The following is a 14,648-nucleotide window of genomic DNA, read 5'->3' on the forward strand; positions in this document are numbered from 1 at the left end:
ATAAACTGCACCCAGGTGAACAAACCCCCCCACCCCCAAAAACTTATTTAATTCAGCCTATGAACAAAGCTACCCAACACTAGGTACCACTGTGCAAAACAGAAGATTAAACATAGCCAAACCTGCTCAATGTTAGGGTCACTTATTCTAATCCTTACCATCAGACTCCATTTGCCAGCCCCAAGATTCAACAAGTACACTTCTGTGGCTCTAGGACTTCACCAGACCACAGTGAAAGCCTTAACCTCTAAAAGGAAAACAACAGAAAGGGTAGGGAGTTTTCTCCAGACTGGCACTTCTGCCATAACTACTACCAAGGTGCATCTTCCAATCACAGAGACGGTCACAAAAGATCCTAAAACATGCAAATAAATGCAGACTTTTCTTGACTCACTAAAGGTCAGTAATCACACCTCTACAATCAGAAGGACACTGGACAAAAATTCACTTCATTGGAGAGCAGCAAGATGACTGCTGACCAAGAGGGACATGAACATTTGTGTCTGATTTGCAAGGAAGTAACTGGATAATCTCCCAAGCCTTTTAAGGGAATGTTCTATGGTCAGATAGGAAGGACAAAAGAAGTTTTTTGGATAAATCTCAATATGATGCTGTGCCCCACAGAATGAACATCATAGCAACAGTCAAACACGGGGCTGCTAGAGTGATGGTGTAGGTGTTTTTTGCTGCCTTAACACTGACAATTTGTCATGAATTCTATTCTGTACCAGGGAATTCTTGAGAAGAAGGTCCAGTCGTGTCTGTACTGTAGCAGGGTCGTGCAGCGATACAACGATCCTCAATACATCAAGTCCACCTCAGAGTAGCTGAATAGACACAAATTTAAAGTTTTAAGATGACATAGTTACAAGTCCAAATCTAAACTTAATAAAGATGTCGTGTCAGAACCTGAAATGAACAGTTCTTTTACAAAAACCTACTGATGTTTCCGAAATGAAGATTCTACACGGAAGAGTGGGCTACAATACTGTACTTCCACAGTGACATGAAAGACCAATACTGAATTAAGGGAAACTTTTGCTTAAGTTATTGCAGCTAAACATTGACTCCTTAAATGTAATATTTGGCAACACAATCACTTTTTCATAGTGTCAGCTGGTGTTGCAGGACTTTCTTCATACCATCAACAAATAAGAAAAAAAAGTGTTATGATCACTTGGGTCCATTTTATCTAATAATACATTTTGGTTGAAGAGCCAAAAAAATGCTTATCATACATTTGCATTTATCATGGATCCTACTGAGGAGGACCCTAGCAAAGACCTTACCATACCATGCAATGCAAGGAGGACAACCTTAGCACCAGACTGCAGAAGTTCACCCCGGATACCACAGATCCCTGCAGCCTTCCCTACCCTCGGCTGGTTCACCCCCTGTGCAACCTCAGTGGCATTGGGTGGATCAGTTAATTGGAGGATCTGCCACAAGAACCATGGACCAAGAAATGTACAACGTCCTAGCCAGAGGATCAGCTTTAAACAGATGCTCAAAGTAGTAAGCCCAGCAGATTACAACTACAGTGTCATACATAAGGACCATCCCAACACCAACCCTGACTACAACTCTCCGAGGAACAGATTCGGATGTGCATAATGCTTTGATTCCTTTGAAAGTAGGATGTGGGTCACTAGACCATACATGATGTGTCACTTGCTCACAGATTCCTCCAACAAACATCTTTTCTGCCCTCACAGCCATCCTTCTCAGTTTCTGGTATAGACTGGAGTTGCCATCAAGCAATGCCACATTATCCTTTCGATAAAATCCACAGTGGCCTGCAAGATGAAGCACCTGCTTCTGGGAACCTTCAGGGTCTTGTCACAGAAGGTCTCCCACATCACATTAGGATCAGCAGTTGCACCCAAGTTTGCAAGTTCCTCACACAAACTGTGTGCAAACAATCAATAAAATCTATGAGCAAAATTAGCAGCACTGATTACCATATGGAAGACGGATGGACGTACGTACATACTGGTACACCAGTAATTATTTTGTTTATTCTACGGTATCAATTCTAGTACTTTATTTTAGAAAGACAAGACCCCCCTCCCCAATAAAAATTCTTTTCTTGACATTCACTGCAGCTTAACACATGGTCATTTGTTTCTATTAAGTTTTCTAATGAGCGCATCATGCTCCAGAATTCTTGGGTTCTTATCACAGCCCAGTCACTAGAATTCACACGACCACCCACCCAAACTTGCCCCTGTGTGTCCATGTTTGCAACAAGTTAGGTTAATTAATTGGTGCTACAGATTACGATGCAAGTTCTTTGGGGAATAAGAATGAATTTTAACTACATTAGTTAATCATTCAACGGTGCATCAGTAAGAATTTTTTAAAAGTCTGTTTATATTGTGGTATGTTTGAATTTGTTGACATCCACATTTGTTTTCAATGGCCAACTCTTGTTTCAGCTAAGATTACAATGTGAACTGTTCTGCGCATATGATTTGACAAGGGTTTTTTTTTTCCTTTATATTTGTATGATTTTTAGGGTGTCTGTTGTCTTGATTTCCACCTGAGATTTGTCAATGAGTTGCATCAGTATTTAATAAATGCAGCATATGACTGTATTCTGCTTAGTTTTTTCCCTCCTTGCTTACAATGGGCTTATACAAGTAACAGGTGAGGACTGGAGTTGGCACCATTTAGAAACAACATGGTTAATATGCTCTTTCAAGGTAGGCACAGGGCAGTTACAGAATTGTCTTCTGAACAGGGGCTCTCACGTTTAAACAGTATTTTCTGTTTGATTCAATAGTGTCTGGGCAGTTGGAGCAGATTAATGGCAGGTGTTTTCAGGCCTGATACGAGACCTGAGAATGCTTCATTGCCACACACTAGCATTCAGTAAACCTACAAGTCTATTTGATTCTTTTGTTCCAGGATGAGACAGAAGAGCAAAGGAGTTAGTTCATGCATTTAGATCATCTGGACAAGTGGAAAAAATGAGGGCCATAGTGAGAATATAGTGAACTGGACCAACTTCTCTCCAGTCCTTAAACAATTTGACTATAAAACCAAAGCTTTACCGTAATCTGTGAACCCAGCTGATTAATGAACCTACGCCATTTCAATAGCTTGGTTTACAACAAAAAAATAAGCAGCATCAGCCTTCCATCTGTAGGAGCCTAATCTTTAAGTGAACATTAAAGGGCAGCAGTCAAAGTTAATAGACAGATAAAGGGACTCTCATCTGACAGCAGAAAATACCGTTTTGACTATAGTATTGAGTTTTTCTTTCCGTTGGGAATAAACAGTGGTTGTTGCATGTACTTGTAAGATGTAACTGATTCAGCATCAATCTACAAGCATTTACATTTTTGAAACCAAATTGTGTGCTCTTGTAATACAGAATTACTTGAAAAGTATAAATTAATCAAAACTGATCTGTGGGGACTCAAAATCAATGATGGATTTAAAAAAAAAGGTCATCTCGCCACCGCCTGTGCCTAGGACAATGCTAGATTGCCGATTTATTCTTGCTTAACAATGTAGGACTTTATTTAATTATAAAATGCCCCAATGCACACTTACTAATATGCATTAAATAATTACTATTCTTAAGTGATGCAGAAAGACTTGCTTCCCAAGTTAGCAATATGAAAATTATTAGTTTATATTAGTAATCCTGACAACATTGGCAGGGTTAAACTGTATCATTCTTGGTTTGCTATCTCCTTATTACATTTAAAACAGCAGGAAATTAATTTCTAGAATCAAACTCCTATATCATATCAATCATATCTCCTCTCACACCTTATACCTGCAGCCAAAAAAGTACAAAAAAAACTTAATATTTTTGCAGCACTCATTCATTTTTGACTTTTTTTTAGTACCCTCCTAATTTTTATGTTATCTTAAATACTACAACTTATCTGAAAAGCTTTATTCTCACATTCACACTGGCCACAGCACAGTCAGCGATGTTACTACGTGTTTAGATTTAAATGCAGCTTTCAACACAATGTTTCAATACTTAAATTTACAGAAGTATCATTACAATTCTAAAAGAACTATGTCAGCATCAGAGCTGGAACTGTTATTCTTTTCTCTTAATATGCTACCACCACAACATATTCTTTACAAAATATACTTTATATTTATACTCCCCCAAACTATGCGACTCTTCAATTCCACCCAGGGGGGTAAACGTTAACATTTAACATTATACACAGTTATTGTCTTTTCACCTGCATTATTATCATTCTTTAATATTATTTATTGTATCAGTATGCTGCTGCTGGAAAATGTGAATTTCCCATTGGGATTAATAAAAGTATCTATCTATCTATCCATTCATTTTCACTCAGTTGTATTCAAGAAGTTAGATAGGTTGTATTACTATGCTTGTCCTTAAAAACAGAAACTTGATTAGTCTGACTCATGTAAACTAGGCACACTGTAACAAGATACTTTCAGCTTACTGTTTGCTTAACACAGATTTGTATTCATATTATAGTTTAGTGCAAATCATGTGTCAATAAAGATCATATAAACCAGTTTGCTATTCTAAATCTGTTATTTCTGCCTTTACACTCTGAACTGATTATCAACTCAGTGCTATGCAAGAACTGCCTGAAACAAATGTTATTTTTATTATTGCTTTAACAAGCATAAAATACCCAAATGCTTGCCTTTACTTGATTTCATACTGAAATCAGTAAAATGTGGTAACTGTGTCAGCATAGCACATATTTATTGCTTCAAAATATAAATTGCATGCAACCTTGTGTGTTACATTCAGATTAGTTAAGTGGTGTATTATATACCTTTTTACCCTGTCATAGTATTATTCCCTTTGTCCTTAGTTTTATTCAATTTTTAGAAAATTGACTACTCAAGCAACAGCACTATGGATTAACACACACACACAGGTAAAAAAAAATATTACCAATTTTAGGCATGCCTTAATCACACCTGATGTTTAAAATATTTGCTAATGAACAGGGGTAATTAAGATTTAAGATTGCAGAAGAAAAAAAAAACAAAGGAAAAATAAGATTTGCAGAACTTTTTCTTTAAATGTTATTGGCATTAAAATAAAAACAAAACCTGCACTATCTGTAATTCAGAAGGGGAAAGATTGTTTTGAAAGAAAGACTGTTTTTCCAGGACATAACTAAAATGCATGGGAAAAAAAAGAAAAAAAAAAAAAGGTAATGCAGACTTTAGAGTAAAAAATGACGAGTCTTAAGTGTCATGTAAACAAAATAAAACGGAGATGCAGTGGGGGGAAAAAAAGCATTACCTAAAAACACAATGATTCTATGCACAAGTCTTTTTCAAATAAAGAAAGAACCTGCCCTTCCACAGTAAAGTGTACATTTTTTCAGTTTTCCTCAGGGTATTTTGGAATTGAATCTGCTATCGAACATATTCTTCTGTTTCTAAAAGAGGACTATTGAAGAGAAAGTGAAAAATCTGGTGACTCATTATGCTTTACCCTTATTTCTCATGCCTCTCTCTTATACAATGTGTTCATGGTGAAAGCTGCAACAACAAATAATCCAAGCAGTAATTGGCCCTTATCCTTACTGCAGCACAACGGCCAGCAACAAGACCTTGCAGCTGGACACAGAATGAAGAGTATGTTTTGTTTTAGGCTAACAGCAGTGAAGTAACATTTTAAACTTCGTCCAGCATGTAACAGTCACCTCTTAGAAACTAACTCTGTAAGCAATGTATTTTAGCCAAGTACAAACCTCTTTCATATCCAAGATGATGTTAATGCAATTTATGCCACAAGAAGAATGTGAAATATAAAGTGGGTGGGGGTTATTCTGGGGACAGCTACTGCAACATAGAGGCTTTTGTTGATTCTCTTACTTACCCAGAGTTATGCACAAAATGGGCAGAAAGTAAGGTAAAAATGTCCGGAATGTGTGCATTGAATAAAAGGCCATATTGAATAAGAGAAACAGATGCTACAAACCAAGGAGCTGTGGGGTAGGCTTTCAAAGAATTAAGTAACAGAATTAGACCCCATTACATCTCAAACGTTATTCTGTATTCTGTTAAATTATTTAAAGAAACACATTAAAGTAGCAGTCACAACTGATGACTAAAAAAGTGTGAGCTGTAAATGAATCGGAACACATTCAAACAAATCCATATTGCCTTATGCAAAAGGAAGGCTGAAGTTAAATGTTAAAACAAAAATCTTTTGACACCAACATTAAAAAAAAAAAAAGTCTTACCTTTAAGCTGTAAAAAATTGTACAGTACGTGGAAATTCCAGTTTAACCAAAAATTCATGCTATATGCAAAGCACAAAGTTCATCCTATGAAATTATCATTGCCCAATGCGATTCACAAGTCTGGTAAACAACACAGACTTATACGAGTAAAGTTTCAGGCATGGAAAAAGTTCTTACTTTGTGACTCCAACCTGTCAGCACTTGATGATCCAATCCCATGACGACATCGTTTAAAATATGCATCCATAAAATTCACTAACAAAGGAAGTTTACATCCTTTTTTGAGGGGGGGAAAAAAAAAAAAACTCGTCTGACTAGCCGAAGAAGCAAAGGCTTGCCATTAATCACAAGCATATAATGAAAAAGCATACCCTACACCAGGAACATGAATATGGACTCATTATTAAGAACAAAAACACTATAACAGTGACAATTCCATAAGGTGAATTTGATATAGCAAAATCCAAAAGGATGAGGTAGAGCTCCAGTTTCACTCTGGAAAAGCTGCTCTTTGTAATGATGGAGTGCATTTTTTTCCCTGATTCAAACACAGACCAATTGTATTCAATTGCATCCACCCCTCCACCCCCACCCCCCTTACCCTTAGTGAACAGTGACAGTGTGTGTCAATCTCTAGAGAACGAAGGGGTCTGTTTTCATCAAAATGTTGCAGCAGTCTAAATTTCAGAGGTGGCATTTAATGAGCCCCTATCTTGGCTCTGAACCTGCACAACCCCGGCACGTCTCAGAAGGCACCAGAGTACAGAAACATCCCAGAGAAAGGACATGTGGTCTCTTATTTTAGTACATAAACAGATGCACAGTTCCAGTATTGAATAGCACAGAAAAAAATAAAACACAAAAAACTAGATTACAATCACTTTTTTAATGTAAGTAATAAAAAGAATCCCAATAAAATAAAAATAAATAATTTACTCAGGTTAGTGAAAGATTTTAAAATGATGTGCCTCCATGTACACAGTAAGATTAAATTCCTCAAATTAAACATGGTATACACTAACAGGCACATTTGTTTTAGAACTGAGTAAATCTTTTAAAGGCAATGATTCACTGCAAGTATGTTTATTTCAATGGGCCGAAATGAGAACATGAACCGACTTCGCCATTAAGTCCTAGATGGCACTACATGAATCGATCACCCACCGATTATCCCATAAAAAATTGTGTTCATGTCTTGAGTAGTTGGAAGTAATACATAAGGGATAGTAGGCATAACAATATCATCAAAATAAATTCAGAATATAAAAATAATTACAATTTAACAACAGCGTGTTTACATTTGAAGCTACTATTTCACTTTTTTTGTCATTTTAGGCTGAATGAAAAAAAGACAGTGGCAAAATACTTTTAGTTATGCTAATATTATCCTTGCAAAAACTGACAGACTTTCAAGATTTCTTTAATTTGTACTTGCTTTCTTACTTATGTATTTTTAATAACTTTGCCATATGGGAAAAATGGAAAAAATATAACTTTACTATCTAAATTTGTATCTTTATTACGCCTACACACCAATATATCATGTAAAGCACTACAGCCAGATAAAAGTTATATGGGCTCAAAAACAATGCAAACATGAAGCTACATTGAAGTTAAATGGCAGCACATTTGACAGAATAAGACAAAACAAGGTTTTACATATCCCTCAAATTACTGCTTCTGGGAAAATTAATAAAAACACAAACCAACTGAGATTTTGATCATTAGAAATAGCACTTGTGTATGTGTACATGAAAAAGTTCACATATCGTAATCCGGTAATTAGTTATTTAAGAATGACACGTCAATGAATATATTTGAAAAATTCAAACAAGAAATTTAGGATAGCCCCATTATTTATTTATTTTTTTTCACCATACAAGTGCCATCCACTAATTAGTTTACTAATTGCCAGGATATGCCAATTATTGAAATTTGCTTTTGTAACTATTTACAAGGAGTAACTTGGGTAAAAGTAATTAAAGTTAGAACTAAAATACTTGGGGTATGACAATAACCTCTGAACTTCTATTACTCATTTCTTTGGAGCGTAACATTCTAGCTGCATTGTCACAAAAAAAAAAAGTGTCTGGATAGATTGCAGTTGCCAGAAGTTGGGCAAATTCATAGTGTGCACCGTATCTTATATAACGGAGTATAGAGTTAAGATATCCCAAATGAAAAACTTCAGCTCTTAAAAATTCCATAAGGTACAGCAAGATATCTGATGGCAGCCACATATAGTGACTGAAATGAGGCATTTGTTTTCACTATTTGAGGAGGTGACAACAGTGGCAAGAAAATGCTCAGCATGATGCTGACCTGCAAGTCCTATCTAAATGATTTTGCTGTGCCGTCACTTTTGGGATTTCTTTTTCTTTTTAATTGCCTTCATGGTTTCCTCATGAGCTTTTCTTTTGGCTGCAAGTTTGTTCACCTATAAAATAAAAAGATGACAATGTATTTGTTAATCCAACATTATTTAACACTCCAGAAGAGCTATATTATTTTCTGCATTTTACAAACAGTGACTTTGGGGTTTAGAGCTTGTAATTAAAATGTATAAAAGAATTGTTTTGTAAAAAACAAAAACAAAACAAAAAAAATCAATGAGTCATGGTTAAAGCAGTATCTGAAATAACTGCCTAAGTCATAGTCCCACTTGAACAATACTCCGAATGATTAATTTTTAAAAGCAATTCATTTTAATAAAAACTAAAATGTAGAAAACTAACCTCGCGGACTTTTCTTTTCTTCCCAAACATGATCTTATCATAGAGATATTTTTCCCTCTTTTTCATCATCATGATAGCTAAACGCTTCTCCTCAGCTTTCTCCTGATTTACATTCACCTTCTGTACGCGGACTTTTCCAGCAGTTACTTTGACTGGAAGTTTCTGGGTGGGGGGAGAGAGAAAGTATATGGTCAGCAAAAAATACACACACACAAAAATAACCCACACCATGACAAACAATTCTTAAAAAAAAGTAAACCTGAGAAATTTTTAAATTTTCCATGTTCGAGTAACCTGTATGCATACAAGTGTAAAATCTAAAATGCCTAACTAAATCAAATATCATCTGACATTAAATCATTATATGGTGAAGAAGCAAAATATATCAATTTACACAATAAACCCGTTGCAGCTGAATAACGCAAATTAAAGCATAGCAGGTCTAAAATTATTGGGTAACCTGATTAATAAGAAACAGACAATGCATATAAAAATAATCTGCACAAATAACAGAAGAAGTATTTTAGCAAAGCAAGATGGCTAACAGAATGTTAAATAGAACAATAAACAGGTTATCGGTCAGGTGAGACAATGTTTAAACTATAATGTACTCATGGTGTCTTATCTGGAATAATGTATGCAATTTTGGTCTCCACATCACAAAACAAGCATAGCAGTGCTAAAAAGTATAGGGAAGAGCATTAAGATTGATTGTAGATCTGAGCTGTAAGTATGTATGTAAGTATTTATGTAAATGGAGATTAAGAGGTGGCACATAATAAAACTGTTCAAAATTAAGGGAATTCAGTGGATTTCAGTTGTTACTATGAAATTACTTCTTTAACAAGGACACAAGGGCAATGACTGAAAATGGTTAAGAATAAGTTTCACACATACGCTGGAATGGCTTTGTTCACAGGGAATCACTGAAACAGAAAAAGTAGTGTAGTAGACAGTGGTACTTTGGGCTGTCAGTGGCTTTAGCAATCAATGATTACATATGTTTTGAGAATGTAGTCAAGTAAAAAGAAAGAAGGACATATGAAGATTTGATCTTCATTTACATAGTAATTTTAGCTAAAGGCAACAGTTCCAGTTTGTGTGAAAACTTTTTAATTATTGCCCTAACTGTAGATATGGGCATTTTCAGGCAAGTAGCAATTTTTTTTTTTTTTTAAATAGCCATTCCCGAATTATGAAGGTCAACACACTTTTCCCTCGTTTGAATTGTGCATTCTTATCTTTCCCATATTCATTCACCAATGCCTATTGGCCTATGACACCTCATATTTACACCCCAGTGAAACCGGATCACTGCATGGAATGTTTCTACATAGCATGATTAACTTAAAAGTCAGATATCAATGGAAAATATGCTTTAGTTGCACTTTATTTATAACAATTTCTAGGGGTGCAAATAATCATTGCGCATGTTTTATTGAAAATAGTTATTTCTTTATAAGGGATTATTTTTTCTCAGAATAAATTTACTTCAATTACAGGTTACACTTCTCTCATTTTTTCAGTGTGAGATTAAGGTAATTTTTTCTACAACCCAATAAGTGTGGAATGAATTGTGTGTACTAAAGATAATGCATTAGGCATATATACCTTGACATTCACTTCTTTATGTACAGGTTGTCTACGATTCTTCTCCTGTGCTTCATTGCCATCTGTGTCTATAGCTTCCTCTTCAGAACTGGATTCATCATCGCTGTCTTCTTTGTTTAGTTCATCTAAGAAAACAAGGTAAACGTTTAAAAATAAAAAGTACTTGTTTTATTCATTAAATGAAAGGTGTAAAAAGAAATTCAGTTTACATACCTGGCTTCTCTCCCCTTTGCAAGGCCATTATTTTCAGTTTTTCGGGAGGTATGTAATCTCCTTCTTTTTCTTCCACAAATGGAGACAGATGAGGGGGCAGTGTTACACCCAAAAAATAGTCTTCCACTGGGAGAAGGAGTCTAGCATTGACAGAGTCATATATCCACTGAGGCTGGATATAATATCTGAAAAATACAATTTTTGGTACTCCTATGAAAAATATATGGTTAGCAGCCTCCAGTGCCAATGTAAAGAACACTAAACAGCAAACAACAAAAGCAGAAAATATAATTTCACACACCTACAAAATTGAATACAGGGGCATGGGCATAGAGCATAGAGATGAAAGCCAATGCAGCCAGCATTATGTCCTGAGCAGTACAAAGACTGTTGAATGGAATAGTAAAGATAACTACCTTGTTAAACTTTTAAATGGACAAGAAATGGAAGGTTCCCAGAGAACTTAATATGAAAAACAAATGTATTTAAGAAAGTAAAGTTTGTTTTATGTAACGCTGCATCTCCATTTTGGTAATTATTTTATAAAATGTAGTTTTATACACCAATCATCCATAACACTAAAAACTCTCAACGGTTAGAATTGATTAACATTGACTAGATCGTTACAATGGCATCTGTTATGAGGGGGGCAGAAAATAAATAGAAATTGAAGATAATGTGTTGGAAGCAGGAAAAATGGGGCAAGTGCAATGATCTGAACAACTTCAACAATGGCCCGATTGTGTTGGCTAGACGACTCGGTCAAAACATCTCCAAAATGGCAGGACTTGCGGGTGTTCCTGGTATGCAGTGGTTAGTATCTACCAAACATGCTCCAAGGAAGGAAAACCAATGAACCAGAGACTGGGTCAAGGGTGGCCAAGGCTTATTCTTGTGTGGGGAGCCAAAGCTAGCTGGTTTGACAAGCTACTGTAGCACAAACTGATGTTAAACTTAATGCTGGCCATGAGTGAAATGTGCAAGAATACACAGGGCATCACAGCTTGCTATGTTTGGGGCTGCATAGCCGAAGAATAGTTAAGAGAGCTCATGCTCACCCCTGTTCACCACTGAAAGCACCTGCAATGGGCACATGAGCATCAGAAGTGGAACATGATGCAGTGGAAGAAAGTGGCCTGGTCTATTGAATGACATTTTCTTTTAGACTATGTGGACAGGTGGGTGTGTGCGTTATTCATCTGGGGAAGAAACTGCAGCAGAAAGCACTATGGGAAGAGGGCAAACCGTTATAGGCAGTGTGATGCTTGGACAATGTTCGGTTGAGAAACCCTAGGGTCATGACATTCATGTGAATGTTACTTTGACAAGTACCACCTATGTAAACTATCTAAAGATTGTTGCAGACCACGTACACCCCTTCATGACAATGGTATTCTCTGATGGCAGTGGCCTCTTTCAGCAACATGACAAATAGTTCAGGGTATAGAACACACATGATGATGCAGCAATATTTACATTATTTAGATAGTTAAAATTAGACACAGAGTATATCTTAATTATAATTATTTTTCAAGCATCAATCAGTAGAAGTTTTGTACTAGAAACACTACAAGGGGGCTCCGCCCCCTGCTCGCTTCGCTCGCCTACACCCGGCGTTGGGCATCCTGAAATACATTAGTCGAGCTCGTTCATTTTGGAGCCGTGCCCGCGGCATTTCAGACGCGCGTTGTAGGCGCCTGCGTTCATTGATTCTATCCAGGCGGGCTCGTGTTTGTATCGTTGAGCTGTATTGTGTTTGAATTTGGTGTAAAGCGTTCTGCGGTTTGTACAATCCCAAGCAGCACATTATTCCTAACTTCACTCCGCAGTAGTGCCACTCACAATATGGAGGTGACGCCTGCGCCTTCACTCCGCAGTAGTGCCACTCACATTAAGGCGGTGACGCCTGCGCTTTGTGGACCTGTGGGGCTTCCGTAGCCTCTCACGGTTGACTCTGGGGTGCAGCGCAGAATCCTCTTTTGTGTGTGGCTGTGTCATTAGGCGTTAGCTATGGGCACGTTCTTGCTTCATTTCTCATTCACATTAGTTGAGCTCTTTCGTTCTTGGGCCGTGACTCCTTCGTTCACAGTGGATAAGACTTCGCTTGCGGTGTATGAGACGCGCGCCTGCGCAGTACGTCTCATGGTCCCATCGCCTTGTACCTGCGTCCATATCCGGTTTATTCTCGGTTAGTAATATGGATAGTATCTTTTACCTGCAAAATGGAGTAAAGACCTACAGGAAGGATTCACCACACAGACAATTTTTCAAGGGCGTAAAGTTAGGCATCTCAGTTACCTGTACAGTGGGGCAAAAAAGTATTTAGTCAGCCACCAATTGTGCAAGTTCTCCCACTTAAAAAGATGAGAGAGGCCTCTAATTTTCATCATAGGTATACCACAACTATGAGAGACAAAATGAGAAAAAAAATCCAGAAAATCACATTGTCTGATTTTTGAAGAATTTATTTGCAAATTATGGTGGAAAAAAAGTATTTGGTCAATAACAAAAGTTCATCTCAATACTTTGTTATATACCCTTTGTTGGCAATGACAGAGGTCAAACGTTTTCTGTAAGTCTTCATAAGGTTTTCACACACTGTTGCTGGTATTTTGGCCCATTCCTCCATGCAGATCTCCTCTAGAGCAGTGATGTTTTGGGGATGTCGCTGGGCAGCACGGATTTTCAACTCCCTCCAAAGATTTTCTATGGAGTTGAGATCTGGAGACTGGCTAGGCCACTCCAGGACCTTGAAATGCTTCTTACGAAGCCACTCCTTCGTTATCCGGGCGGTGTGTTTGGGATCATTGTCATGCTGAAAGACCCAGCCACGTTTCATCTTCAATGCCCTTGCTGATGGAAGGAGGTTTTCACTCAAAATCTGATGATACATAGCCTCATTCATTCTTTCCTTTACACAGATCAGTCGTCCTGGTCCCTTTACAGAAAAACAGCCCCAAAGCATGATGTTTCCGCCCCCATGCTTTGCAGTAGATATGGTGTTCTTTGGATGCAACTCAGCATTCTTTCTCCTCCAAACACGAGGAGTAGAGTTTTTTTCATCTGACCATATGACATTCTCCTAATCCTCTTCTGGATCATCCAAATGCTCTCTAGCAAACTTCAGACAGGCCTGCACATGTACTGGCTTAAGCAGGGGGACACGTCTGGCACTGCAGGATTTGAGTCCCTGGCGGCGTAGTGTGTTACTGATGGTAGGCTTTGTTACTTTGGTCCCAGCTCTCTGCAGGTCATTCACTAGGTCCCCCTGTGTGGTTCTGGGATTTTTGCTCACCGTTCTTGTGATCATTTTGACCCCACGGGGTGAGATCTTGCATGGAGCCCCAGATCAAGGGAGATTATCAGTGGTCTTGTATGTCTTCCATTTTCTAATAATTGCTCCCACAGTTGCTTTCTTCACACCAAGCTGCTTACCTATTGCAGATTCAGTCTTCCCAGCCTGGTGCAGGTCTACAATTTTGTTTCTGGTGTCCTTTGACAGCTCTTTGGTCTTGGCCATAGTGGAGTTTGGAGTGTGACTGTTTGAGGTTGTGGACAGGTGTCTTTTATATTGATAACGAGTTCAAACAGGTGCCATTAATACAGGTAATGAGTGGAGGACAGAGGAGCCTCTTACAGAAGAAGTTACAGGTCTGTGAGAGCCAGAAACCTTGATTGTTTGTAGGTGACCAAATATTTATTTTCCACCATAATTTGCAAATAAATTTTTTAAAAATCAGACAATGGGATTTTCTGGATTTTTTTTTCTCAATTTGTCTCTCATAGTTGAGGTATACCTATGATGAAAATTAGAGGCCTCTCTCATCTTTTTAAGTGGGAGAACTTGCACAATTGGTGGCTGACT

At 37.5% G+C, this 14,648-nt stretch overlaps 2 protein-coding genes across 2 annotated transcripts in view; both read right to left on the minus strand.

Annotated features, from left to right (window-relative positions):
• The window catches only part of gal3st1a (galactose-3-O-sulfotransferase 1a), a 63,632-nt gene extending 57,282 nt beyond the window's left edge, over window positions 1-6,350 (minus strand). The window contains 1 exon segment of the mRNA XM_028825068.2: window positions 6,225-6,350. Within this exon segment, the coding sequence (XP_028680901.2) occupies window positions 6,225-6,282 (58 nt within the window). The 5' untranslated portion in view covers window positions 6,283-6,350.
• A 741-nt stretch (window positions 6,351-7,091) lies between these two features.
• pes (pescadillo) overlaps window positions 7,092-14,648 on the minus strand; it is a 79,776-nt gene continuing 72,219 nt past the window's right edge. Inside the window, exons 12-15 of the mRNA XM_051921475.1 lie at window positions 10,784-10,968; window positions 10,571-10,695; window positions 8,960-9,121; window positions 7,092-8,661 (exon numbers count right to left, since the gene is read on the minus strand). Coding sequence (XP_051777435.1) covers window positions 8,581-8,661; window positions 8,960-9,121; window positions 10,571-10,695; window positions 10,784-10,968 — 553 coding nt within the window. The 3' untranslated portion in view covers window positions 7,092-8,580. The remainder of the gene's footprint in view (window positions 8,662-8,959; window positions 9,122-10,570; window positions 10,696-10,783; window positions 10,969-14,648) is intronic.

Source organism: Erpetoichthys calabaricus, chromosome 18 (assembly GCF_900747795.2).
Source record: "Erpetoichthys calabaricus chromosome 18, fErpCal1.3, whole genome shotgun sequence".
NCBI classification, from domain to species: domain Eukaryota; kingdom Metazoa; phylum Chordata; class Cladistia; order Polypteriformes; family Polypteridae; genus Erpetoichthys; species Erpetoichthys calabaricus.